Source organism: Thunnus albacares, chromosome 2 (genome assembly GCF_914725855.1).
Source record: "Thunnus albacares chromosome 2, fThuAlb1.1, whole genome shotgun sequence".
NCBI classification, from domain to species: domain Eukaryota; kingdom Metazoa; phylum Chordata; class Actinopteri; order Scombriformes; family Scombridae; genus Thunnus; species Thunnus albacares.
This window is the reverse complement of record NC_058107.1, coordinates 36,854,743-36,882,324: the sequence shown is the minus strand read 5'-3', so window position 1 is coordinate 36,882,324 and position 27,582 is coordinate 36,854,743. Positions and strand designations below refer to the sequence as shown.

Sequence of the window (27,582 nt, the reverse complement as noted above, 5' to 3'; positions counted from 1 at the left end):
GAAAGTTAATTCACAGTATGGGAGACTTTCATTTTTAAACTGTATTTCATTTGTTAATAAGCCAGTCTATTAATAGTTTTTTTCACTGGTATTATTTGGAGATGCGTTCAGCCATTTTAGTTGTTAACCAGTAAGTGAGCTTATTACAATATCTCAGTGATTCCTGATATATGTATATTGTTTATTTTCTATTATTTCCAGACCACACACACCTTTACAGAATGGAAATGGGAAATGTAACTCATTGTGACATCCAGAAACCACAATGCCTAAGAAACATTGTTCATGTTTGTGCAGATTAAATTTATTTGCATTTACACTTTACACTTTGCCCAAAGCGATGTAAAAATCTGACTATCAATAGAAATTAAAGTGCATTATACTGTGTGTGTAGTTCATCCTGACGAACATGGTCCTCAGAAATATGTTCAGAGTGAGCCCTCCTCTTTTTTCTCGTCTCTGTGCTGCCCATATGTCAAAGTCTTTGTGCTTTTCAAGACAGCGAGGCGACAGAAGGAAAAAAACAGCTGGATCCAAGGATCAGCTCAGCTAGCTATCAGCACATCAAGCTAGCTCATTCTCCTCGGCTGCCTCACTTCGACAAGGTACAGTATCCTAAAACTGTCCGTTAACCCGTAGAAACAGCTTTTTATCCCGGCCCTGGGGTCGTTTTTACCTGAGCTTTCTGTTTTGACCCAATTTTCCAACTGCCTGGCTGTGCTAGTCAGTTAGCTTCCACATTAGCTTGTCTGGATGCTGATTAGCGAGCTAGCTTAGCTTAATTAGCCTCCTGCTGCTACATGAGCAGGTATCAGCGGATTAAACTGGAGGGATGAGAAGAGGAAAAGCCACCTCAACTCACTTTACGGTCAGATTTTTAATCTGTGAAATAGAAATTACGCAGCTTCAGTGACTATTGTGTCTGTTTCATACTAATTCTCAGTATAATACTAATTATTCAGGTAAATTACCTGGAAATTAAGCCAAAATCACCCCAAACTTAGTCTCCAATGTTATTGTTTTGTGTTTTCTTTATCCTGCTGGTAGTTTTCTTTTGGTCATTTACCATAAAATGTCATGTTGTCAACACTTTTGTCATTAAAACAGAAATTAAAAGTAGATATTTACCAAATAACCAAGTTTGGTACTTACCTTGAGGCAATATTATCTCCAGTGGTGGAGAGTAAGTTAATACATTTACTCAAGTACTGTACTTTAATACAGTTATGAGGTACTTGTACTTTATTTGGGTATTCCCATTTGATGCTACTTTATACTTCTATATCACTACGTTTCAGAGGGAAATATTGTACTTTCTACTCCACTACATTTATTTGACAGCTTTAGTTACTTTTCAGATGAAGATTTGACACAATATTCCCAGTATTTCACCAAAAATAAAAGATCAGAGGAAAAAGTCCAAAAACTGAGAATAGATTTGTGTATCAGAACTTTGTTTTTTCTTCTTTCTTCTCCCATTAATTATCTCACCCTTCAGATTTATCTGGTGACCCTTTGGAGGGGCCCGACCCCTAAGTTGGGAACCACTGGACTAAACTAGCTAACTACTTTATATACATAAAGTAGTGTAAACTAGCTCCACCTCCAGCAGCTACAACAGTAACATGCTGCTCTAACACTGATGCTTCACTATTAATAATCTAATGATGTCATATATAATAATATATCAGTCAGAGGGACCAAACCACTACTTTTACTGCAATACTTTAACTACATCAAGCTCATAATACTTATGTACTTTTGCTGCAATACTTTAACTACATCAAGCTCATAATACTTATGTACTTTTGCTGCAATACTTTAACTACATTTTGCTGCTAATCAGAAGTAGGACTAAGTCACACATGTGCACAAGCAAGTCTTAAGTCGAGTCAAGTCGAGTCTCTACTATAAGTAAAATAAGACACGTCAAGTCATACAAGATTCTGATGATCTACCTCAGTTTCCACATTTAAATGAGTTAAACGACATTAGTGGTGAAAAGTTGAGTTTTATTTTCAACATTAGCGAGAACTGTAGCAGCCTGCTTACACCTCATCAACCTTACTGATATTTTTGTGGCAATCAAAAATAAGCCTCCTAAATGGACAACAATGGAGAGTGGGGCTCTGAAATTATACTAAAGCCATATAGCTTTAAACCTAGAGGATTGTAACAGAGCGGGCACACAATTCAAATTAATAATGGCATTTCATGAGAAGACTAACATTACCTGTAACCATTTAGTCATGAGCTGTGTTAGCTAGTAATGTGCACACACAGTCTTCTCAATAAAATGCATAATCGATTCAAAGCCAAGTATAGCTCAAACTTAACGTTAGCTTTCTAGCTAACTCATTTTGTTAGTTTTTAATCACACTTTGTTTTAAATGATTAATTAGACAAAACTATTTTGTAAAATGTTAAAACTTTATGATCCTATCTACCTCATGAAGCTGGTTGAGAGAAGGCCAATAGTGAGGAATCTACAATATGAAACATTTTTGTTAACAACATTATTCCACATGTGTTATTTCATAGTTTTGATGTCTTCAGTATTGTTCTTTACAATGTAGAAAATAGTAAAAAATAAAGAAAAACCTTTGAAAAGCTTCACATTTCAGAGGCTGCAACAACTAAATGATTGGCTTTTTATCTTAAAAAATGACGATTATTCAATTTTCAAAATAGTTGCAGATTTTCTGTCAATTGACTAATCATTCCAGCTCTAGTGCATTATATTGAAAGGTTTTCCTAATGTTTTATCCATCCCATGTACATACATGAGGGATGTGGGTTAAGAAACAGCTTCAACGTGAACTGCTGCTAAAACCAGAATATTTCCTTTTCTACATTTCTGTTTCTACACCTGCTCAATAACCAACAAACACCATGTAAATTAGACCAACTTGAGTCGTTAGAAGGAGGATTTTCACCTGACCTCTGAGGGAAATGTGAAGAAACATTTATCTTATTTCACTGTGTAGAAAAAGTAATCAAATGTCCTCAAATCTCCCGTCTTGGTCTCTTGACTCTGCTCCAGAACAACATCTGATCTCTCATCTGATTGTTTTTGTGTCTCACTGCCTGGAGGGATTTGGACTCGTCACATAAACACAGAAAGTAGACGTCCTCCTCCTTTTTTTGGATCTGTCTTATTTTTGATGTCGGGTACAGGGCTAAACTATTGTTATCAAGGATGTTAGGCTTAACTGTTTCTCAAAGCTGCAATCAGAGGTTTTATTTTGACCCGTTTAGTTCTGCGGTCTCTCCCACACAGTCTGAAAACAGCTCCACTTATACATGGAAACTCTTTGGTGCTTTCTGAACTTCCTGTGGCTACAAATAGAAGTTTGATAATTTCTAAACATAAAGAAATGGTTGTAATGTGCTGAGAGTGGACACAAACAAGTTGAATGAACACCTCTGACATTCTTTACAAAAACAAACATTTGCTGCAGTTTGGCTCTTACAGTCACAGTCATGAGAGAAACAGTAAATCTCAGGTCATCAGTCTAAAATTTTTGTCATGTAGAGCTGCAACAACTAGCCGAGTCAATTAATTAGTCGCCTGTTTTGATAATCGATTAATCATTTGGAGTTTTCTAAGAAAAAAATGTCCAAATTCTCTGCTTCCAGCGTCTTAAATGTGAATATTTTCTGGTTTCTTTAGTCCTCTAAGACAGTAAACTGATCCATAATGAAAATAATGGTTTCGCAGATCGAGACGTGTACACCAACAGCTTCAGCAACTGTGTCAAAATTCTGACTGGAAGCACTGAAGTAAGAAATACAAGACCAAATTCTCACAGTTTGACTGCTGCTATGACACATAGCTGCAAACCAACCAATCAGGATACAGCATGACATGACTCATAATAAAGTAAAAGAAAAAACTGTGGCCACAGCTTTTGATTTGCCGCACTTTGAAAACATGAGAGCAGTGTAGGTGGATGACAGCGATTTGATGACACGTCTCTTGTTGGCCTTTCTTAAAAAAATTTCCACTGTAGCGCTACGATTCAGCAGATACTGCTGACACCTCAAAACTGATAGGCAGCGCTTATTTGGTTTAACTTTGAAATTCATTCAGATGAGGCTGCACAAAGTCATTTGTTGGTAGTTTTGTGCAAATTAAGTCTTAAACATTGTGCTGAGAATGGACGTAATAGAAATACTGGCTGATAGGATTTTTGAGGTTGATACCAATATTGATATTTGAGACATAAAAAAATCTGATGATTATTGGCTTTTTGGGGAGCATTTTTGCTTTTGTTGGACAGTGGATAGTGAATTGGCAGACAAGGAACAAGGGGAGGTTGGGTAGGATGGGTATAACATCCAACAAAGGTCCCTGTCTGGAACTGATCTACGGACGTTGCGGTTATGTCGGCTGACATAAACGTTGCTACCAAAATATCTGCAATGAGCTAATATTTAACAATGAGCCATTTATCAGTTGGGCTCTAGTCAGAATGACGTGTGTTACTGGCACAAAGTCTCTGCTGACAGTGAATGCCTCAACAAGAGCAAACTAAATACTTTGAGAAAATGTGCAGCAGTAATAACACTCCCCGGCCAGTAGATCAGTCAGTAAATCAGCCTGAAATTGATCTATAAATTATTATCAGTGATCTTTACAGTATATGTGTAATATTGCACTGGAAGCTTCTTAATAATAATTTAGTCATGTTACAGTTTTTCTGTGTTTTTCTGTAATTTGAACCTGTTGAGTCAGAATTTTGGCCTGAAAAAATAAATAGTTTGAAAACTTCTTTTGGGACTTGTGATAGTTGTGAATTTGTTGTTGTTTTTTTGTTTTTATGTATTATACACTAATAATTTAATTTATAAAACAAAAAAGCAGTTCAGCAAAGAATATAATAACAAGTTAGAACCCTTACTAGCACTTTTATCACAAACAGAAGCTCAGTGGTGCCAGTTATTTCTTGCTCGGGGGTTCTTTGACAGATTGTTTGGGGTCGGTTCTTGTTCTTGTGTTGGGTGAGGCTGCGTCTTTAAAGCTTTGGGTGCGCTGCGAGTCATGCTGCTCTCTGATTAGTCCTGATTATCCTGCTGTTTGTTGCCTTTGATCACAACAGCTCAGGCAGTTTGTGCATTTGACAGTTTGAGCTTTAAACACTTTTAAACCTCCAGTTTCACTGAGCAGAAGAGGATTTTACTTTCTTCAGAACAACACGTTCTACATTCAGCCTTTTGTTGGTCGGTGAGAGGGAAAAATCCTCCTCAGAATAGAAGTCAGATTTGTTGTTTCCACAGTTTCCTCTTTATTCACTGAGCAGCAGTTTGTCATCGCAGTAAGAATAAAGTTACAAAAAATAACAAGAACACAAAAAGCTTTCAAACACAAGTTTTCCGCAGGACTGTTCTGTTTCCTGCAGCCAGTTCCTGTCTTTTATTTCCTGCTGATCATATCACTGTTACATTTATACCCAAAGGTGATTTTCTTTATTATATTTTATGGGTGTGATGTAACGATGCTGCTACATAAAAATAGTACAAGCTAAAGTGTATTCTGGCTTTTATTCAGTGGTTACCAAAGTATGTGTTTTCCTCAAGGCCAGGAAGACTCACAAAAGACTTAAAAACAGAGAAGGTAAAAAATATACATTTCCCTAGTTAACATGAGAGATAGAATTGATTGTGTAATTGTATGTCATGTTTTTCTTTATTCAAATTGTCCGTGTAGCTTTGAATTTTAGCTCACCAATGAAATAACAGCACATTTATTCATTTATCACAATAAAAATAACACATTCAGAGCTGTTCTTAAACTAAAATCATCTGCTGACACTGTGCGTTGATGTCAGTAAGTCAATGGGAATGAAACACTCATGAACTTGATGTTTCTTACAGGTAATAGGCAGGTGAGTCGTCTTCTAGCTGCCGATTGCCTCTGATGATGTTATTTTGTGTGTTTTGTCTGCAGCTGCTCGTGAGGCTGATGATGTGGTGTGAAGATGGAGGCTCCTGAATACCTGGACCTGGATGAGATCGATTTCTCTGATGATTCAGTGGTCAGTACGACAGGAACAAGCTAACAACTGACACAACTGCAGCTACTGCACCCAAAGTGAACTTTTATCTGCCTTTTACGTAACTCCTACGAACCATTAGTGCCGCAGCTTCACCAAACTGCTGCTATGTAAACATATGCTAAACAGCAGGCTTGTGACCAAAACAAAACTTACTGTAACTATCCTACTACTATATACTACTATCACTATCCTACAATTATACACTACTGTAACTATCCTATACTATATATTACTGTAACTATCCTACTACTATACACTACTGTAACTATCATACTACTATATACTACTGTAACTATCTTACTATTATACACTACTGTAACTATCCTACTATATACTACTGTAACTATCCTACTACTATATACTACTGTAACTATCCTACTATAATACACTACTATCACTATCCTACAATTATACACTACTGTAACTATCCTATACTATATATTACTGTAACTATCCTACTACTATACACTACTGTAACTATCATACTACTATATACTACTGTAACTATCTTACTATTATATACTACTGTAACTATCCTACTACTATATACTACTGTAACTATCCTACTATAATACACTACTATCACTATCCTACAATTATACACTACTGTAACTATCCTATACTATATATTACTGTAACTATCCTACTACTATACACTACTGTAACTATCATACTACTATATACTACTGTAACTATCTTACTATTATATACTACTGTAACTATCCTACTACTATATACTACTGTAACTATCCTACTATAATACACTACTATCACTATCCTACAATTATACACTACTGTAACTATCCTATACTATATATTACTGTAACTATCCTACTACTATATATTACTGTAACTATCCTACTACTATATACTACTGTAACTATCCTACTACAATACACTACTGTAACTATCCTACTATAATACACTACTGTAACTATCCTACAATTATACAATACTGTAACTATCCTACTACTATATAGTACTGTAACTATCTTACTACTATATACTACTGTAACTATCCTACTACTATACACTACTGTAACTATCCTACTATAATACACTACTGTAACTATCCTACATTTATACAGAACTGTAAATATCCTACATTTATACACTACTGTAACTATCCTACTAATATACACTACTGTAACTATCCTACTATAATACACTACTGTAACTATCCTACTATAATACACTACTGTAACTATCCTACATTTATACAGAACTGTAAATATCCTACATTTATACACTACTGTAACTATCCTACTAATATACACTACTGTAACTATCCTACTATTATACACTACTGTAACTATCCTACTACTATATACTACTGTAACTATCCTATTATACACTACTGTAACTATCCTACTACTATATACTACTGTAACTATCCTACTATTATACACTACTGTAACTATCCTACTACTATACACTACTGTAACTATCCTACTACTATATACTACTGTAACTATCCTACTATTATACACTACTGTAACTATCCTACTACTATACACTACTGTAACTATCCTACTACTATATACTACTGTAACTATCCTACTATTATACACTACTGTAACTATCCTACTATTATACACTACTGTAACTATCCTACTACTATATACTACTGTAACTATCCTACTATTATACACTACTGTAACTATCCTACTACTATATACTTCTGTAACTATCCTACTACTATATACTATTGTAACTATCCTACTATAATACACTACTGTAACTATCCTACTATAATACACTACTATAACTATCCTACTACTATACACTACTGTAACTATCCTACTATTAAACACTACTGTAACTATCCTACTACAATACACTACTGTAACTATCCTACTATTATACACTACTGTAACTGTCCTACTATAATACACTACTGTAACTATCCTACTATAATACAATACTGTAACTATCCTACTATAATATACTACTGTAACTATCCTACTACTACATACTATTGTAACTATCCAATTACAACACACTTTACAATAACACTCCAATTTTGCCTTTTTTTTTTTTTTATGTAAGCAGATCTTCCAATTAATAACTTGGTAAATGGTACAAAGGTAACCAGTAAATTGCCAGAGATAAAAAAAAAATAAAGTCTAGGCTACCAAAAACTGAAAAATAATGTAAATTTCAAAATTTTAAAAAGGCCTTTTTCATGGATTAAGTAATATTAACAACACAGCTATTCTGCAGCAATAGACGTAAATTAAACCTTGGTGCAAACAATTCCTGCAGGTGTCTTAACCTTAGTTTATTTGTTTTTTTTAACCTTTATTTATTCAGGGGAATTTCTTTTTTCAGGAACAGACCCGCTTACATTCATACAGTTACACATTGATACCTGGAAACTTCCCAGTACAAGCACAGTCTGATCTGCTGCCACTTAGCAGCTCCACTGGAGCAGTTTTTGGGTTGAGACTCTTGCTCGATGGCACCTCAGTGGTGGTAATGAAGGAGGGGCATGCGCTGCTTCTTCACTGTCCCCACCCAGATTTTTCCTGCCAGTCAGGGGATTGAACCGACGACCCTCAGGTCACAAGCTTGCTTCTCTAACCTTTAAGTCACCACTGCCCCATACAACATACAAACCCTCTTTCTGTATAAAATCATGGAGGAGGAAGCATGATGGTCTGGGGCTCTTCTGTTGGAACCAGACTTGCATAGAATGACTGGCAGCATCCTGCAGAGCCATGCAATACCCTCTGGTTTACACGTAGCTGGTCAGGGGTTCATCCTACAGCAAGATAATGATCCAAAACAAACCACCCGGCTGTCAGAACTACCTTAGAAGAAAAAACGAGATGATCGGCTTCAGATCAAGGAACCAGCACAGTCATCGAGCTGGTTTGGGATGAACTGGACAGAAGGGTGAAAGCAAAGCAACCTACAAATGCAACACATTAGTGGGAACTTCTGCAGCAGTGTTGGAAGAACTTTCCCAAAAATATTCGATTTCCACTGTAGAAAGAATGTGTGTTCTATGTCCAATTGTTTATTTCTTCAATGCTTTAATTTCAGAGCACGTTGAGACCTTAAACCCGAGGTCAGCAATTAGGTTCAACCGTTGGCCAGATTTTTTCAGTACTGTTTATTTGAGGGCTGCCGTTGTTAGGGCACGATGATCACAAGTATTTTTTGATATGTTTTTGTTTGTATGAAGCAGTTATAGTGTTTTATCTGAGGGCGGATGTCATAATTCCCATTAGTCAGCCACACACAATAAACAGTGGCCTGCTTCATTTGTGGTAGAAACTGAAGTACTGTTATTAGCACAAATCTCTTCTGGTCAGATGGGAAAAAGTATGTGATGTGTGTGTTATTCATCTAAGTGTTACAAGAGGTTACAAGCTCATATTTATTGGGATTTTGACGAGCCTTGTATTTACATTATCTACTGTAGATTTGTGAAAAGTGATGTAAAGGACTTGATGCAATCTGTAAAGGGGAAAATCTCAGTAGGAGGGCCAGATTTGCCCACTAGAGATGTACCAGTATACTGTTTCTATGATATACCGCAGTGAAAAATTCCGCAGTATCAATACTGTCAACCATTTCCATTACTGTGATTATTGTTGTATTCAGAGGACACCATGACAAAGAGCAGCTCGCCTGCCTTCATTACCAGTTTAATTTTGTTTAGCCACAAGGAAGGGGCTTTCTACTGGTCATACAGAGACAGAATAACCAGAGAACAAGGCTCCTGTCTGTCTGGACAGGACTTTCTGTATTAACGTTACTTGTCAACCCACTGAAGTGTGGCTAACTCACGGGTGTTCAGTCATTACGTTCAGTGAAAGAGAGCAAAATTTTATCTGACTGACAAACTGCGTCAAGATCTCAGGTGTTCTTCCTCACTGGTTAGCTTCAGCTCTGCCTGTAAGTATACAGTATAGGCTACCTGTTATTATGCTCTGTGTGCGCTTCTAAATAAGGATATGTGGCATGTAAGAAACACTGTCTTGAACTTTGAACAACCTACTTTTGTTCAGTGTTTAAATTGTTTTTAATGTTATTTCTTATGCAGAGTCCCACAATCTGAGGCGATCATGGTGTGAAATAATTTAACTATATTTTAGCATTAATAGTAGGATTATTGCAATAATATCGTTTACTGTGATTTTCGTGTGAAAATTTGATACCGGCACATCCCTACTATGTACATTTCAGTAAAAACTTGTAAAATGGAGGTGTTAGTTTTAGTGTAACTGCAATATCTCATAGTATTTTGTATTTTTATTTAGTGTGAATCTGCAGGGAGGTTTGAACCAGAATTTAAAAGCATCTCTTTGTCTCCAGCATGAACGAAATACTAAAGTTCAGGTGCAGTTTTCAACCAACATGATGCTCCTGAAAAATAAAACTTTTGTTCAATTTTATCTCTTTGCAGGACTGTCTAATTACAGTTTGCTGTTTCCTGATGTCTGTCTGTCTCTGTCTTCCTTTTTGCAGTATTCTGTGACGTCTCTGAAGAGCATCCCAGAGTTGTCCAGGAGGAGTGATGGCCAGGCTGAGGAGAGACCAGGTAACTGAGTATATTTTTTTAGTTCGAACTAAGTTTAGTTCAACTTAAACTGTGTACCAGATGATGTCCTGCTACTTTTTATACATCTTCAACTTCAACAAAGTCTCTGTCTAATCTCTGAAGCACATTGTCTAAACTCATCTCCTCGTCCTGCAGCTCCCGCCATCAACTGGAGTCGTGGAGTTTCCTCTCACAGCGGAGGGGGAATCAAACCCACGGGGCTCGCCGAGGTCCACAGTAAGTTCCGGCCGGTGAAGAGGGTCTCCCCTCTCAAACACCAACCAGAGACCACCGACTCAGACTCTGATGGGAAAGTCCAGAGCCAGGGGCTGGGCCTGGGGGAGCCGGGGGAGGACAACAAGGATGACCAAGGCTCCAACAAAACAACTCACGCCTCCTCCTCCTCCTCCTCCGACGGGCCAGGAGGGAAGGTGAAGAGCCTGGGTGGCGGTGTGGGCGTTGTCGGAGGGAACAACCCTCAGGCTCTGTTTGGGGAGCTGGAGCACTACGATCTGGACATGGACGAGATCCTGGACGTGCCTTATATCAAGTCCAGTCAGCAGATGTCCACGCTGCCTCGCGTCCCCCACGACAAGCGCTCGGTGACGGGGAGCAACCTGAGCGGAGGCACCCTGGAGAGGAACCGTGGTGGAGGGCTGAAGAGTTCCGCGTTACCCCACAACGAGCCTCTGAGCCTGGGCAGCAGCAGCTCACAGACTCCGGTACACACTACAGATTTATAAATTAATGTCTTACCAGCTAAATGGAAGTACAGACAAATAACATAAAATAGTGCATATTCTATGATATTCAGTATTCTACACATAATGGACTCAGCCCAAGTGGAAACTCAAAATACCTCCCCTGACCTGTACGTCTCATTACATATAAATTCTGCATCAGTAATCCATTCAGACTTGCACAGTGTCTAATATATACACAGTTCTGAGTGGCTGATGATAAGTCTATTAAATGCAGCACACAGGATGCATTTTATAGCTCTTACTAGTTCTCTGACACCTGCTATCAAAGGTTAGTGCTTTTATTCAGTGAGGTTTAAAGATTAATAATTAAATTACAATTTTTCAAAGCTAATAAATCCCCAACTCCTTTTCTTCTGTTCTCTTTCTCATCACACTTGCACCTGGTCAGCTACTTGGGAATTATAAAATGTAAAATATGTGCCCAGTTAGGGCTGGATTTTTTTTTTTTTTTTAAATCACAATTGAAATTTAAAAAGTGAAGTTTTTATTTGTTACCTTAAGGTGAAGAGCTGTCAACAGTTTGATCATGGTTCATCACTCAGATATTGATACTCACATTTTACGTGGCTAAACGGCAGTTTTCTTTATTACATTAATATGTGGCAACAACAGTTTGTATCATCTATAAATGATAAATGTAATTTAATTTTTGAATATTATTCGTTTAGAAAATCTGTAAGTATACTACCAATATATTATTTTGCTAAATGAGAGTGAAACTGGTAATATTTCCTGTAGAAAACTTAAGTTAGTCTGTGTTTAACACGCCTGACACCAACTTAATAACTGGAGTTACATTTATAGAAGATAACAGCACTTTAAATTGCATCTTCACATGAACTGATGTAAATTGTAATTACTTTAGTATATTTGTATATTAATGCAGCCACTTCGTTTCCTTGAATTATATTTTTTGCCAGTGAGGCTTCAGGTTTTCAGTTTACTCAACATTTATCCCATAAACATGTAACTCACAATAAAGTTTGTGTTTCAACATTTAAGTTGTTTAAAGCATTAAAAACAGGTTAAAATATTGAATTGTAATTGTATTTCTTGAATTGAACGTGACCCCGTTGTTTTTGATGTTTTTTTGCAGTATTGTGTTCTGTCTCCGGTGAAGTGGTCGGACCTGAGGAAGTCCAAGTCGATGGATCCAGATCTGCACCACCTCCACCGCGCCCCGGCTGGAGGAAGTTACCAGCCAGAGCTGCACTCCTCCGGCCTCCTCAGCTGCTCCTCCTCCCTCTCGTCTTTCTCTGATGCGGGTAATTCACAAAAATACTGTCATCTTTTCTTCTTCCTCTTAACCCTCTCCTGGGGGACAAAAAATGTGTCTAGAATTTCCTAACATTGATAATGTAAGGGTGTAAGATGATCTGAAATGTTTTGTTTGTTAAATGATGTCCAGACAAGCTGCTGTCTGCGCGGGTCTACCCAGACTCTCAGAGCCAGAGAGCAGGCGTGGAGCCTCCAGGGGGCCCAGGGATGATGTACCCCCTTCCTGGGTGCAGTGTGAGCAGGCAGGATAGCTCTAAGACCTGGACTCCAGGACAAGGAGGAGGTGGAGGTGGAGGTGGAGGTGCAGGAGGAGGCGGTGGTGGACCGAGGGGGTTTGGTGGGGGCGGAGGAGCAGGAGGGGAGGTGGACGAGGAGACCAAGAAGAACCAGAACATCATCAACATCGTCAGAGAGGGACAGATCTCACTGCTGGTGAGTGTGACATCATCAGAGGGAAGTAACATGAGCGAGCCGCCGATGTCTGATGTTTTGTCCTCCTCTTCCTCCTCCTTTCCAACCGCCGCTCTTCCCCTTGTTGCTCTCCTTTTTCTCTTCCTCTGCATTTTCCTCCACCTTCATCTCACTCTTCCTCTCCGCCCTGATGTTCCTCCTTCTCTTTGATTCCTCTCCATCCTCCTGTTTGTCCTCCTCCTCCCGATGCTGCAGCCTCACCTGGCGGCTGATAACCTGGAGCTGATCAGAGACGAGGACGGGAACAATCTGCTGCACATCTCGGCCAGTCAGGGTCACGCTGACTGTCTGCAGCATCTCACCTCTCTGATGGGCGAGGACGGCCTCAACGAACGCAACAACCAGCAGCTCACCCCCGCCGGCCTGGGAGTCAAGGTCAGTCTGTGTGTGTGTGTGTGTGTTTGTTTTCATTCTCAGGCGTTAATGTGAACGTACACAGAGACAAACAAGAATGTATGTCTTAGTGTGTTGGTGTTTTGGTTTTTACACAGGTTTCAGCTGCGAGCTTTAAGCCTCTTTCAGACCTGCATGTCTCATGTCTGAATGAACACCTCACCTGAGTAACTGTTACGTAAAAGTCACGACGACGATCTCACGAGGTCGGACCTGAAATGTTTCTGTAACGCTTTTGTCAAACGGGCATGAAGGCTGCAGCAGCACGAGTTCAAACATGCAGAGAGAGAAATGCACGTCTTGTTTCACCTTCTAACTTCACTGTAGTAAATGTAACATTTCAATCATCATCTCTTACGCACAAAACCAATGTTGAAAAACTAGGAAACACTGTAAAATTAAACGTGATTTTAAGGTGTTGAGGAGATTGATCTCCTTATATCAGATCAGTCTATAAAAGCAGTTTTTCCCCTTGTGGTGCAACTTACAACCACTGTAATAATCAGACCAGCATGCCCTCTCTATATTCTCTATTTTCATTCATGCCAACTGTTTTATAAATGAATATCCAGCTTTCCGTACAGCATGTGAGCTAACAGGAATGAAACTGAACGTCTTGTCATTCAGGGCTTGTGCATGTGGGACTTTCTAAAACAGGCAGCAGAATTCGCTCTCAAATAACATTAAATGATTAAGCCGATGTGAAAAGTGTATCAGTGGATTCACTGTGAGGAGCGCTGGAGAGCGATACTCATTCACCAGGACTTCAACAGCAAAATATGTTTTAAAATCCGTCAGCGATGCAGCCTGAGAGAGAGACTCTTCTGTCATCTCTGATAAAAGCTGTAAGGAGCATTAACATAAAACTCTCCATCACTTAAATAGATAGATGAAGCCAGGAATGTTAGGTATTAAATGTCTGAAAAGGGATTAAGAGGTAAAGGATCAAACAAAAAGTGAGCCGTACTGTTGTGCTGGGTGTCATATTCCTTCACTCTCAGCTCGTCAAACTAGCAAAGCAGCAGAAACAATGACGTGTCTACCCAACATGGAAATGTTGACATAGAAATTACACTCGACACGCTGATTGCAATGAAGGAATATTTCACCTCATGTGACGCTGTGCCTCTTTAATATGTTTTTGGATGATGTGAAGTTCTACAGCACAAATGCAGAAGCTAAATCATCGACAATAATGAAGAGATAAAATCCCGATCTCATCCTTTTAAAGCAGTTGTAATCAATATTTTAATAATAACAATGTGTGTAATGTGTTGGTTGTGGCTCGTAGTGATGAACTTACAGAGAATTATCAGCGACTCTGCAGCTCCTCTCGGCTTTACGGAGCTTTATAGTGAGTTTCAGCTCATTGTTTATCTGTCCGGCTGCAACTTTAAGGTTTTGTTTCACTCTCAGAGCTCTCATAGCTTTATTTTTGGCCGCAGCAGGCAGCTGTTTTCAGAGAAAAAGCTCTTTAAAAAAGCCACTGTTCACTACCTGCTCAGCACCAAACAGCAAACAGACACAGTTAGCTGTAGACTAGCTGGTGAACATAGTGGAGCATTTAGCAGTTAAACAACTGTTTGCTATCAAGTTCAACATATCAACTTAAAAGCTGATGAGATGTCAGTGTCGTGTTCACTACTTGTTTCTGAGCAAAATGTGTGGACAAAACATCACTTATTGCAGGTTCAAGTCTTCTAACAAAGTGGTTGTTAGACAACAACAGTCACATGTTTTTCAGTAAAATAGACAAAGGTATACATTGATAAACTGAATACATACATTTAAGTTACCCTTCAAATAAAGTCTTCAGAACTGAGAAGCTTAAAATGGTTCAAAGAATCCACGAGGAACTTTGGACGAAATTACCTCAATTTTCCTCAATCTTGAACTTGCAGGTGAAAGCACTGAAAGGCCTGGAAAAAACTTATCACATCTGTATTATAACAAGGACCTGCAGACATTTGATTGGCTGTCAGCAGCTGGTCAGTGAGATCATAAAGTTTGAAGATGGAGGTTTTTGATAAAATGATGTAAACTTTTACATCAGCTCTGTTGGCAGCAGCAGCAGGAAGTTAAAAATGAGTCTGTGGAATGAAACTGAGGAAAAATGAACGCGGTAAATACTGAGCAGTCCTGTTTTGTTTTGACCTGCAGTGGAAACGTAGCTCTTGATTGGCTGCCAGACAGGATGTGTGTTATCTAGAGACAAGCTTGGGCAGCTGTGTGCCGAGTCCTGATTGGCTCTTATCTTCAAGCGTCTTGTTTATTCACTCAGATTAACAGGATGACAGATTTCTAACTACCTGGTCCTCTGTGTAACATGTTGTTTAAAATGTGTGTGTGTGTGTGTGTGTGTGTTCAGAACGGTCATCTGGAGTGTGTCAGGTGGATGGTGAGTGAGACGGAGGCCATAGCAGAACTGAGCTGCACCAGAGAACATCCCAGTCTGATCCACTATGCCGCCCGCTATGGACAGGTAACACACACACACACACACACACACATGCATATAAACACACAGGTATCAACATGAATATCCACAAGTCCTTGGAAAGTATCTGTAAATGTTTTAAATTGAAGGCAGCAGAAACAGTGTGTCTCTTCCAACCTTTTGTGTCCATCAAATATTTGACTCTAAACCAATAACTCTTTGACCGTGTTTAACATCTGATATCAGAACAGGATATAAGTGCACATACACCCACACTATGTTCATGTAAAAGACCTTGATCTGTTTTAGAGGGAGGACTGTGCGCAGTTTGAGGGAACTCATCTGGTTATCTGTCTTTAACAAGGACATTGTGTGTGTTTGGTTAGATTGGAGGATTGTGTTTTTTGACCTGTTTTGATAGAGGAGGGTAAGATGTCTCTCTCTCTCTCTCCCTCTTATCTTTCTCTCTCTATCTCTATCTGTCTCTCTCTCTCTCTCTCTCTCTGTCTGCAGGAGAAGGTCTTGTTGTGGTTGCTTCAGTTCATGCAGGAGCAGGCGATCTCTCTGGATGAAGTCGACCAGAACGGAAACACCGCCGTCCACGTCGCAGCGCAGTACGGACACCTCACCTGTATACAGGTACGACCGCAGGAGAGTCACAAATCTCAGCCAGATGATGTTGTTCTTCTTGTTGTGTTTCATTAGATCAGGGGTTTACAAAGTCTGACACTGTAGGTCTGCCTATTTGGAACTGCAGTCCCCATAATGCTTTGGGGCATGTAAACAGGAAGTATAGTGTTGCTATAGATTCTGTGTGTCTCTTTTTTTAACCAATATTTGTTTACATTTTGCAAACTGGCTCCACAGCAGTGTAGCCATAGATATACAGACAACTAGTCCTGAAGCCTCTTTTTTGTAATCTATACCTGTAAGCAGATTTATGGATGTTTATTCGCGATACATATCAGAGATGATGGTGTAAAATATGTGTATCGTGTCTGTTATGACTCAAAGAAGGAGTAAGTTTGAACACAAATTGTGGCCTCTTGTCAGTGTAAAAACACTTGCTCTGCTCTCCTTCAACTCCCTTATGCCCCCCCGGGGAGGTGCATCTCACAGTTCGAAATGCTCTGCATTAGGTCTTTTGACATCCCCTCCATCACCTTTGCCTCAGCACTAGCAGATACGTAGGTAGCACCATATGTCACACAGTTTAACTTTACCTGTAAAACTAAAGGGGTTCAGCCTGAGGGGAGTTTGTTTATATATGACTTGCATTTTAAAAAATGTTAACACATCACCTGACCTTCCACCATGTGCACTGTTTTGGTGTAAATGTCAACATAAAGCCCAAATTTTTGTGTTCCTGACCTATTTTTCCAGACGTCAGACCCTTTTCAGCCTCCACTCGTTCACTTATTAACTTATTATAAAAATCCAGTTTTTCACTCTGAAGCTGGTTTTCCTACAGTGGAAGCTGAGTGTTATTTTCCTGGTAGGTGGCACACCCTGCTGACGGAGAGGCGGATGTTATCAGTCTCGTCTGCTTCCTGTTGGCCAGCCAGGCCGCCAGTCAAAATACTGATAATTAATGATCTGTTATAAAGAAAAGAGCTGCTTTTCCTCCGCAAGCCAAGTAGATCTGTACTGAGGCGGGAACATTATACGACACAGAAACAGAACTACTAATAAAAGAAGTAATAATGGAGATAGTGATGTTTGTGTTCTGAGTCGTGATGGAGAAACAAGCTTCAACATCTCAGATCTCAGAGCAGCGATTGTAAACTTCTCCCTCTCCGTGTCCAGACTCTGGTGGAGTACGGCTCCAACGTGACGGTCCAGAACCAGCAAGGGGAGCGGCCCTCCCAGAGCGCCGAGCGGCAGGGACACACCACCTGCGCCCGCTACCTTGTTGTCGTGGAAACCTGCATGTCGCTTGCGTCGCAGGTTGTTAAACTCACCAAACAGCTCAATGAGTGAGTTACAATGTTTTAACGTTTGAAGTTTGTGTTTTATTTATCGTTACTATGAATCCTCGTTACCAAAGCAAGAACTTGATGACCTGGAAGTTAACGTGTCGCCGCTTTCACAAATTCTGCCGTGTTTATGATGTTTCCAATCCGCTTTGGGGAAGAGTTCCTGGAACTAAATGTGGGCTCTGCTCTGAAGTCAAACTGATGTATTGTAACCACAATTTATGTCATCTTGTTTTGCATGTATACATAATGGGAAAAGAGGCTTTTTAAGTACTATTTCAGTTTCAAGTAGACCAGTTGACCACAGGTCTGTGATGCAAACTGTTTACAGTTGCTGTTGGTTGAAATGTTTCTGTTTCACTGCAGCTGTAGTAACATTAGCTTTCCCAAAGGTAACTTTGCTGATTTAACTTTGTCTTTGTTTGTCTCAGCTACAGCGTCACACCATTTCATTCACTATGAATCAGAAGTGATTTGCCTCTTGAGGCGTTGTAGCCGACAGTGAATCATACCCACTAAAACGTCTGCATCTGTTGTATTCTATGTAAAATCCAACACACAAACATTCTAGAAAAGCACCAGTACCAGCACTACTTTCTCTGTCTGTATGGTGCGTCCAGTTTATACTACAGGCACTGGTAAATGATGCGATGCTACATGATGCGGCCAGTAAAGTTCATTTACATCTTACATTACATTTTGTCATTTGGCAAACGCTTTTATCCAGTGACCCATAAAGAGCATCCCACCTGAGTTTGCAGTCCTGCTCCTATTGCTACTGCTGAAAAGAGCCTCATAACATCACATACACCCTTAAGTGATTTTAATTACACTGACATTTAAAAGTGATAACGTTAACATGTGATTTGGTGGCAGTTTGTGAAATACAGTGGAATTACAGGTTCTTAGCAGTTCTGGGTTATGGTCATCTCCAGGATACAGATAGTGAAGTTCTTGCAATGGAAACTTCAATTTTTAATTTTTGTTTCAGTTACAGTAACTGAAACCTCTGCTGAAGAGTCTTTCAGTTATTGTTTTTCTTACTGTTAATTTTTCTAGTTTTTCGTCCCTTTGTGTTAGTTGGAACCATTGAGGTCAAACTTACCAACAGCTCATCTGTTACAGTTACAAATAATATCATTTCCAACATTACTATCACTGTTAAAAACTTCACAGCTGTATGTAGGTTGTGTGTCTGTCGGTGTTAATCCTGTTGTGTGTGTTGTTGGTCATGCAGACAGGCAGCAGAGAAGATTGCTCTACAGAAACAAATGCAGAGACTGATGGACCCCAACAAAGCAGAGGGGACACCTTCCAGATCACCCAAGTATAACACACACACACACACACACACACACACAGACACACACACACACACAGCTCTAACATGCTGCTCATCAACTGTAGAGTCTTTAGTTATATCATTTTTATGATGAAGGGAGTGTAGATAGTTTTACACCGGGGAGTAAGTCTGAAAAATGACAGCTTTTGACCAGATAAACCAATCTCAGCAGGGCAAAGATTGCAGTGCGATGATAATAACTTCCCTCCAGGAGAACTTGTGCTTATGAGATGCGATATGAACAACAGTGGTTGCGGCAGCAGTAGTTGCAAGTGATCACAGTAGTAACAGCAGTTTTCAAGTGAGCAGTGCAAAAGAAACAGCTGAAATATTTACCGCCACCATGCAAAGGTTTTACATTCTGTATATGTTGCAGCAAGTAGAGTATATCGTGTGTATCATACAAGTGTAGGAATGCAATCAAGGTGTGAAAAGTTTGAAAACATGCAGGCCGTGTTATTTTATTACAATTTTGTAATACAATAATAATTATAATTTTAATTTAATTTAATTGAAACAGGAGGTCCGGCCCATTTCAGAGTTAAACTAGGTTGATTGCCTGTGTTGAACTTGTTTGCACAAACCCAATGTGTTTTATTAGTTTGTTTTTTAGAGTAGTAGTAGTAGTAGTAGTAGTAGTAGTAGTAGTAGCATAAATAGCAGCAGAAACCAGTAATGGTCAAAATAATTGTGGCAGCAAAACAAATACATACTATTTGCAGTATCAGTAATGATGTTAATAGTAGTAGCAGCATTGTAGGTGTTTGCATTAGTAGCGGTGTTGTTTTTTTTTGGCTATTTAAGACAATAACAACATAAAATAATAAAAGGATGTAAAAGTAAAGGAGAATTTGTGTCTCTCTCTGTGGACTACAGCTCCCATCAGCCCTCAGTGGAGGCGTGGCCAGAGATGATGCTGACAGCGGAGGGGACTCCTGGGGACGGCCATTGGTTGGTTCGTCAGGGAGGGGTGGGGCCAGACTCAGTGCTGCGGCAGCTGCTGGGGAAGGACGCGCCGGAGATGCTGTGTCCCAGAGAGAGGCTTCCTCTGGCGGGTGGCCTGAGCAGAGACGGCCCCGGGGCCCCTGGGGCCCGCAGGACCGGGCTGGTGGAGAGGAGAGAGCTGAAACTAGCAAGACTCAAACAGATCATGCAGCGCTCTCTGAGCGAATCAGATTCAGACGGTTATCCACCGGAGGAAGGTAAAAGTCAAGGAGCCCCAACCACAAACACACTGCGACCTGATAGGCCGTCCCATCTGCCAATCACAGAGGAGGAGCCAGTTTCCAACCATCTCCACTTGATGATGAGGAAGCACCTCCCCTCCTCCTCCTCCTCAGCAGCAGAGAAGAAGCAGGCGTTTTCTGTCAGCGGGTCAAAGTCGGTGGACAGTGGTGGTTACAACCCCTCCCCCACCTCCAGTGACCCCGACGCCACAGACGGAAAAACACCTGATGCTTCCAGCGACGCCCACGATGCCGCCAATGGCCAGAAAGTCGCCACCAGCCCCAAGAGCGCTCTGAAGTCGCCCTCCTCTCGCAGGAAGACATCTCAGAACCTCAAGCTGAGGGTCACGTTCGACGAGCAGGTCCACAAGAGCTCCAGTCAGGAGGCGGAGCCAACCAAAGGGCATCATGGGAAGGAGAGGACTCCAACAGGAAGCTCTGAAAGCAAGCGGCCATTCGGGGCGTTCCGCTCCATTATGGAGACGCTGAGCGGGAACACAAACCACAGCAACAACAACAGCGGTGGCCAATCAGGTGCCGCTGTGAAAGTTTCTACCTGTCAGAACTCACCTGGCAGGAAGTCAGAGAGTAAAAGCAGCCCAGGAGGAGGCAAGGGCAAGAACAAGACCAGTAACGTTTAACTGGGCAGCGAGCACATAAGGAACACGCCACGCTCAGGAGCAAACAGCAAGAGGCAGCAGACATGAGAAGTTTATAGTGAATTAACCCAAATGCAAAGAAACGTCATGTGACATCTGCTGGAATCAACAGGAATTAGTTTTTTCCATTAATATTAGCATCTCTGTTAAGACCTTCACAGTCAACAGTTTCTCATGTTCTTTGCCTCAAACGTTTGACTCTCGACAGTTTTTATACAGTTTACGGACTGAAAGACAGAAACAGAAAATGTCTCAGCTGTTATTGTCTCTTTGTCATCTTGTTCAAATGTATTTGATGCTGTTAAACAGACAGAATCACTTTAAAATGAACGAGAATCATCAGTGTTTTGGTGAGACTCGAGGATTTGTTTTTAATGACGAAATGAAAATGAAGGACGTTTATTTGTGTTGTAATCAGCGTTCCTGCAGAAACCTCACATTTCCTGTCCTCGTTAGTTTGATTTTACACCAGAACGCAAAACATTCGTCTTCTAAAATGAACCAAAACAAATGTATCATTTTTAAAAGATTAACGGTTTCTGTTACTGTTACTGTACTTTGTCCTCTTTACACTAAAGATGAAAAATATTTATGTTTAAGCACACAGTTATATGATTTGAAATGTTTAAAATGTGGTTATAATCACGCACGTGGTCAATGCACCAGCACAAAAAATCTTTTTAAAACCACTGTATATATATAGTAGTATTTAAATGTTGTTTTTTTTTCATTATATTCCACACTTTTTTATTTTTTATTTCCATGGTTATTATCTATGCAGTATTTTTGGCATGAAGTAGACGTTAGTTGTGTGATGTGCTTGCGACGGGGAGGTTGGAGGACGCACCTTCTACAGCGGCTGACAAACAGACCGATCATATAAACTTTAAGAGAAGAAGAAGTTGAAACATGTCGATTCATTCCAGAGATTGAAACAAGAGATTAGAGAAAAGAGAGATAAACTCAAAGCTGGAAACTAAAAGTCCGAGGCTGTAAACTGATGGTGTCGTCTGTCATATTCTGGACCTCTGATGGTGAATTTTCAGACACAGTGTTTATTACTCACAACAATCTCACTGTAGAGGATATTAAAGATAGAAATAGAGGTGCAACAGTACAAAATCTAAACTGTTCTCTGTGAACCTCAGCTCTCTGCATGTGGTTCAGCACATTTTTGGCACAGCAAGTGGCCAAAAAAGTAATTATTGGCACTCAAACATTGGCACTGATGCTCAGTCATTACTGCAAAAGACTGTTATCTGCATGTTTTCAAATAGAAACTGTAAAAAAATGTTTACTGAGACCAGTTGCATATTTATAACTAACCACAAAAGACCACTCCGTCGATTTATCGTTATCCTCTAGAGCTGCAACGATGAATTGATAGTCGATTGAAAGAAAATCAATCATCATTAATGTTACTAAGTTATTTTTCAAGCAAAAATTTCTAACATTTGCTGGTTCCAGGTTTTCAAATGTGAGAATTTGCAGCTTTTGTTATAGTAAATTGAATATTTTTGGACTGTTGGTCGAATAAAAATAATGACATTTGCAGATGTCACATTATGCTTTAGGATATTGTGATCAATATTTTTTATTGTTTTCTGAAGTTTTTACAAACATGAATCTGCAGATTAATCTATAATAAAAATAATATTTAGTTGCAGCCTTAATGCTGAACCGAACTTCCTGTACAGAACAGTTCAGAACTGATAAAGATGTAAAGTTTGTCCTGTGTGTGGCGCTGGAGGAAAGGTCATGAGTTCATCAGAATCTAAAATATGTTTTAATTTTACAAACCACCACACCCTTAAAGGAACATTTTGGGACATTTGCTTATTTGATGTTTTAATGAGAGTCGGATAAGATTGATATTTTATGCAGCTCTTTGACATGTTTCATTTCATTTATTTAGACAGAAATATTCTTCATATGTTTATACAGTATATGGGCTAAATTATACATACAGTATTTTTAACAGGTAATTTTCAGTAAAAGAATACTGCATTTAACAAAAAATAGCAAAAGTAAACAAATTTTAAATGTTAAAAAGTTGCACAGAATTCAAATTGGATGAAAAATTGGATTCAGAAGAAGGAAATCTGTGTAAATTGTTAAAATTGTAAGAAGGAGGAAGAATTTCTTGTGTGGGATTTTATTCCAAATTTTAGTGTATGTCCAGAAAAATGATCTTAAACCATAGTTATTAAAAGCAGGTGTGGGGTTCAGTTCAGTAAACTTATCTTGGCGCAAAAACTGGAAGCAAATGTTTAAAAAAACGTAGCAGCCATCCCATAAACCTCACTACTAACACAGCAACATCCTTTTCCTGCCTGTTTGAGTTTTTATTGTGTGTCTGTGGTGTGGAAACACTCGCAGGTTACAGCCTGGACTCTCTGGTTCGTAGTTTTGGGAGAAACTGGATCACGACTGTCGTGTTTTCTCATGTTTATGTTCAAAACAACACGTAGCAGAACATTCCTGATCCAAACTCATCAGACGGTGAAGAGTTTTTCTGTTACATTCTTGTGTGAGACGTTCACATACAGTCAGGATCAGTAAGAATCTGCTGTGCAGTTTGCTCACAGTGACCTCTCTACTGTCTCTGTAGGTTTACACACTCACACTCGGGAGAATTTAAAGGAGCAGTCCAGTATTTTTAGTGACTTCTCCAGGGTCAGATGAGAAGATGAGTATCAGTTTTATCTCTGTGTGTCCAGTACAGAAATACACTACATAGCCAAAAGTATGTGGACACCTGAACATTACACCCTTAGGTGATAGAGTAACAATAGTGTAACGTGATTGTGACACCATGTTCATTAATGCTGCTAACAGCCGTCAATCTTCTGGTTTCCAGCAGATGTTGGCACCCGGCTGAAGGGGTTTGCTCCCATAGTGAGGTCCAACACTGATGTTGGTGATGAGGTCTGGTTCACTGGTGTCGGATGGGGTTGAGGGTCAAGTTCTTCTACACCAAACTGGCTCTTTATGGAGCTGCTTTGCCTCCTAAAGATAAAAGTAAAGGAATATTGCATGAAATTTGGCAATTTTAAGTTGAAATGAAGAGAAAATGACGACAGCATTTGTCTTTTTTAAAGGTATGTTTGTGAGGAAAAGTTACTTTTTTCTTCTTCTGTCACAAAATCATCTTTTCTGTGTCAGGTTGAAATTAGCTCATTGTTTCTGCATCTGGTGTACAGATACAGTAATCTTACAGATTTTCAGTGTTTGCAAAGATGTTTAAAAAGATTTTCAGCTGAGCATATGTAAAGTTCAGTCCTAAATCACCTCACATTTAAAGCTGGGTTTGTGCACGGTGGCATTGTCATGTTGTAACAGGACTGATGACACAAAGTTAGAAGAACAGTTGTCTAAAATATCGTTGTGTGTTGTAACTTTAAAATTTCCCTTCGTGGGAGAGAAGGGGCTCAAATCAGGAAAAACATCCCCAGACCAAAAGTGCACTAAAGTACTAGATGCACGGAGATGAAAGTGATATCAATCCTCTCAATCTTTGCACCCAAGGGACACAAGTTCAACCTCAGAATCATAACTTTGCTCATTCACGCACTGTAAAAATCTAACTTAAGATCTTGGCTCATGATCGTCAAATTTCTGACTTTTTCTCCTGTAAACACACTTGGATGTGTAAAATCAGTGAAGTTCCTCTTTAACAATAAAGAAAGAAAAGGTGAGCACAGTTATCAAGTTAAAACAGGAACTTCACTGGTAAATGTGGTTCTTCTCCATCTTTACTCAGATCCAGACAACAACTTTAGCTCTTATGTTTAATTTCAGGACATTTTCACGTTCTCTCGGCTGGAGTTTGCAGGAAAATTATTCCCGTCTGCATCGCCTCAAAATATTACAGTTGTGTCATTGCCAAAAACAACCAGTATTCTGTCTGTGGGATTGATCGTATTGATGAGATTGTCTTTGAAATGCAGTTTGTTTTATTTCTTCGTAACCACTCCTTCAGGACGCTTCTACAGAGGAGACGAACTGAATTGTACCTTTTTGTTGTATTTTTTTTAAATGAACTCTTCAGATGGACAGTGTTGCTGCATCATGTTTACTCTCCATGCAAAAAAAAAAAAAAAAGATGCAATATCAGTGAATGTTTGAAAAGATTGTCTGATGTGAGTTGATTTTTTTTCTTTGTTTTTTACTAACCAGCGTGTACAGAGACGGACGGCTGCTCTTCTGCCCTTCTGTTATTTAAACTGATGTGAAGGCTGAAGACAAACTGAAATAAACTGTTATAATAAAAAAATATTTATGGAGTCTTTTTTTGATACTGAAGTAAATTAGAGTTCCATGATCAGAGCAGTAATTTATCAATACTCCAATCAAGACTTGTAATCACATTGACTTTTTCTTCACCGGAAATTTGGTACAATGTGACTAAAGGGCTGCAACTAACAATTACATTCATTATGGATTAATCTGACAATCATTTTCTTGATTAACCAGTTCATTCTTTTTTCTAGAAAAGGTCAGAAAATGTGAAAAATATCTGTTATAATTTCTTAAATCCCAAGCTGATGTCTTCCAATGTCTTGTTTTGTCTGACAAACAGTTAAAAATCCAAAGAAATTCAGTTTTCTATCATGTATGAAAGGGAAGAAAAACTACAACTAACACATTTTTGGCATATTTGTTTAAAAAATGACAGAAACAATTATTCAGTTATTAAAATAATTGCAGATTGATTTTCTGTCACTTGACTAATCAACTAATTGTTGCAGCTGTAAATGTGACTTATCTTTTGTGTTTTTGCATGTTTTAACCTGTTTACTGTAAAAACACACATATGGATCAAGATCTTTGGTTAAAACGTTGACTGATTAATATTCAGTAGTTGTGGAAAATATATTGAATGTGACTCTGCTGTGGGCTGAGAGGACAGTCAGTGATGTAATCTGACTCTGTAATACTGAGCGGCATCACATCCAGTATTTCTTGTGTATTCTTTACACATGGATGCACAATACACATCTGAAACATCCACACAAACGTCTGAAAATGACCCCCATGCGTGTTTACCTGATGAAGCGTGTTCCAGCTTTGAGGTACGGTCATATGATGTTTCCATTCAGTGAAATTTCCTCACACTCTACCCCCCAAAAAAGGCTGTGATGTCACATTTGTGATCCGGGAGAGACACTACAGTTTGAAGTCTGGATGTGTGATAATGTGCTAAAAATGGTGATGAAGCACGAGTATAATAACTTGTCCATTTCCAAACACATTTCAGCAGTGAGTGAGTTCACATGCACACAAGTATCCTGGTTTTGATTATATTCTGGAGATGGTGTTTACATGGAACATGAGAAACCTGGTTGTTCAGCTCCCTGTTAACATGGTTCTGACAGTGTCCAGGTTTCTGATCATCTGTGTCTTGACTCCTCACCATCTCAGCCTCATTTCTATACCAACAGCAAATATTCAGAAACCTGGATCAGGAGTATCCTGATTTCTATTGAAGTATTCCAGGTAGTATATCCAGATGTTTACATGTGCAACACATAACTAGAATACTCCAAAAACCCGATCATACTCCAACAACCTCACATTTCCAGCTTTATATTCATATTCTGAGGCTCTGCTGGAATATCTTTGCATGATTTACAGTTTAAAAACTCCTTATTTATCTTATACTGGTCCTTTATGCAGCCCCTCAGTTCAGCCTCTGTCTGAAACAGGCTGTTTTAGCTCCTGTCTCTTTAAAGGACCAGTGTGTAAGATTTAGGTGGATCTATTGGCAGAAATGGATTGTAATATTCATAAGTATGTTTTAATTAGTGTATAATCACCTGAAAATAATAATCGTTGTGTTTTCGTTAGCTTAGAATGAGCCCTTTATATCTTCAGAGGGAGCGGGTCCTCCTCCACTGTGGCCGCCATGTTTCTACAGTAGCCCAGAATAGACAAACCAAACTCTGGCTCTAGAAAAGGCCTTTTGCGGTTTTCACGAGTTTCGTGGCCACCGTAGGTCTCTCCTACACACTTAGGGGGAGGGGTATTCAGTCGGTTGCAATCTGCAACCTCACCGCTAGATGCCACTAAATCCTACACCTTAGTCCTATAAGACCCGCCTCCCCATGAGCCCACACTGTTCTGATTGGTCAGCTTCAGGAAGCTTCCTCCGATTCCAGAGGCTACATAAACAAACTATAGTAGCAGGATTTCACTTCTTTACTCCAAATGTCAACTTCTCAAATCCATCCGTACACGTTGGAGCTGAATCAGATGTGAAACACGAGAGTGAACAAGATGAACAACCTCAGCAATGAAGATTAGAGAACGGACGCACGTTTATGGACGAGCTGACGTCAACTCATCGGTAAAGTGAAAAAAAACATTGCTGCTCGGTTGGTCGGACAAAACAAGACATATGACACTTGATTGATTACAAAGTT

At 39.4% G+C, this 27,582-nt stretch overlaps 1 protein-coding gene across 1 annotated transcript; it reads left to right on the top strand.

Annotated features, from left to right (window-relative positions):
- The first annotated feature begins 479 nt into the window (after positions 1–479).
- Positions 480–22,092, top strand: LOC122968185 (synuclein, alpha interacting protein). The gene is made up of 12 exons (XM_044333196.1): positions 480–605; positions 5,951–6,038; positions 10,539–10,611; positions 10,768–11,333; positions 12,472–12,640; positions 12,784–13,085; positions 13,320–13,499; positions 15,886–15,999; positions 16,468–16,593; positions 17,761–17,930; positions 19,168–19,257; positions 20,149–22,092. Exons 2-12 carry the CDS (start codon positions 5,982–5,984, stop codon positions 21,137–21,139), a joined length of 2,838 nt encoding a protein of 945 aa, XP_044189131.1. The 5' UTR covers positions 480–605; positions 5,951–5,981; the 3' UTR covers positions 21,140–22,092.
- Positions 22,093–27,582: the final 5,490 nt, after the last annotated feature.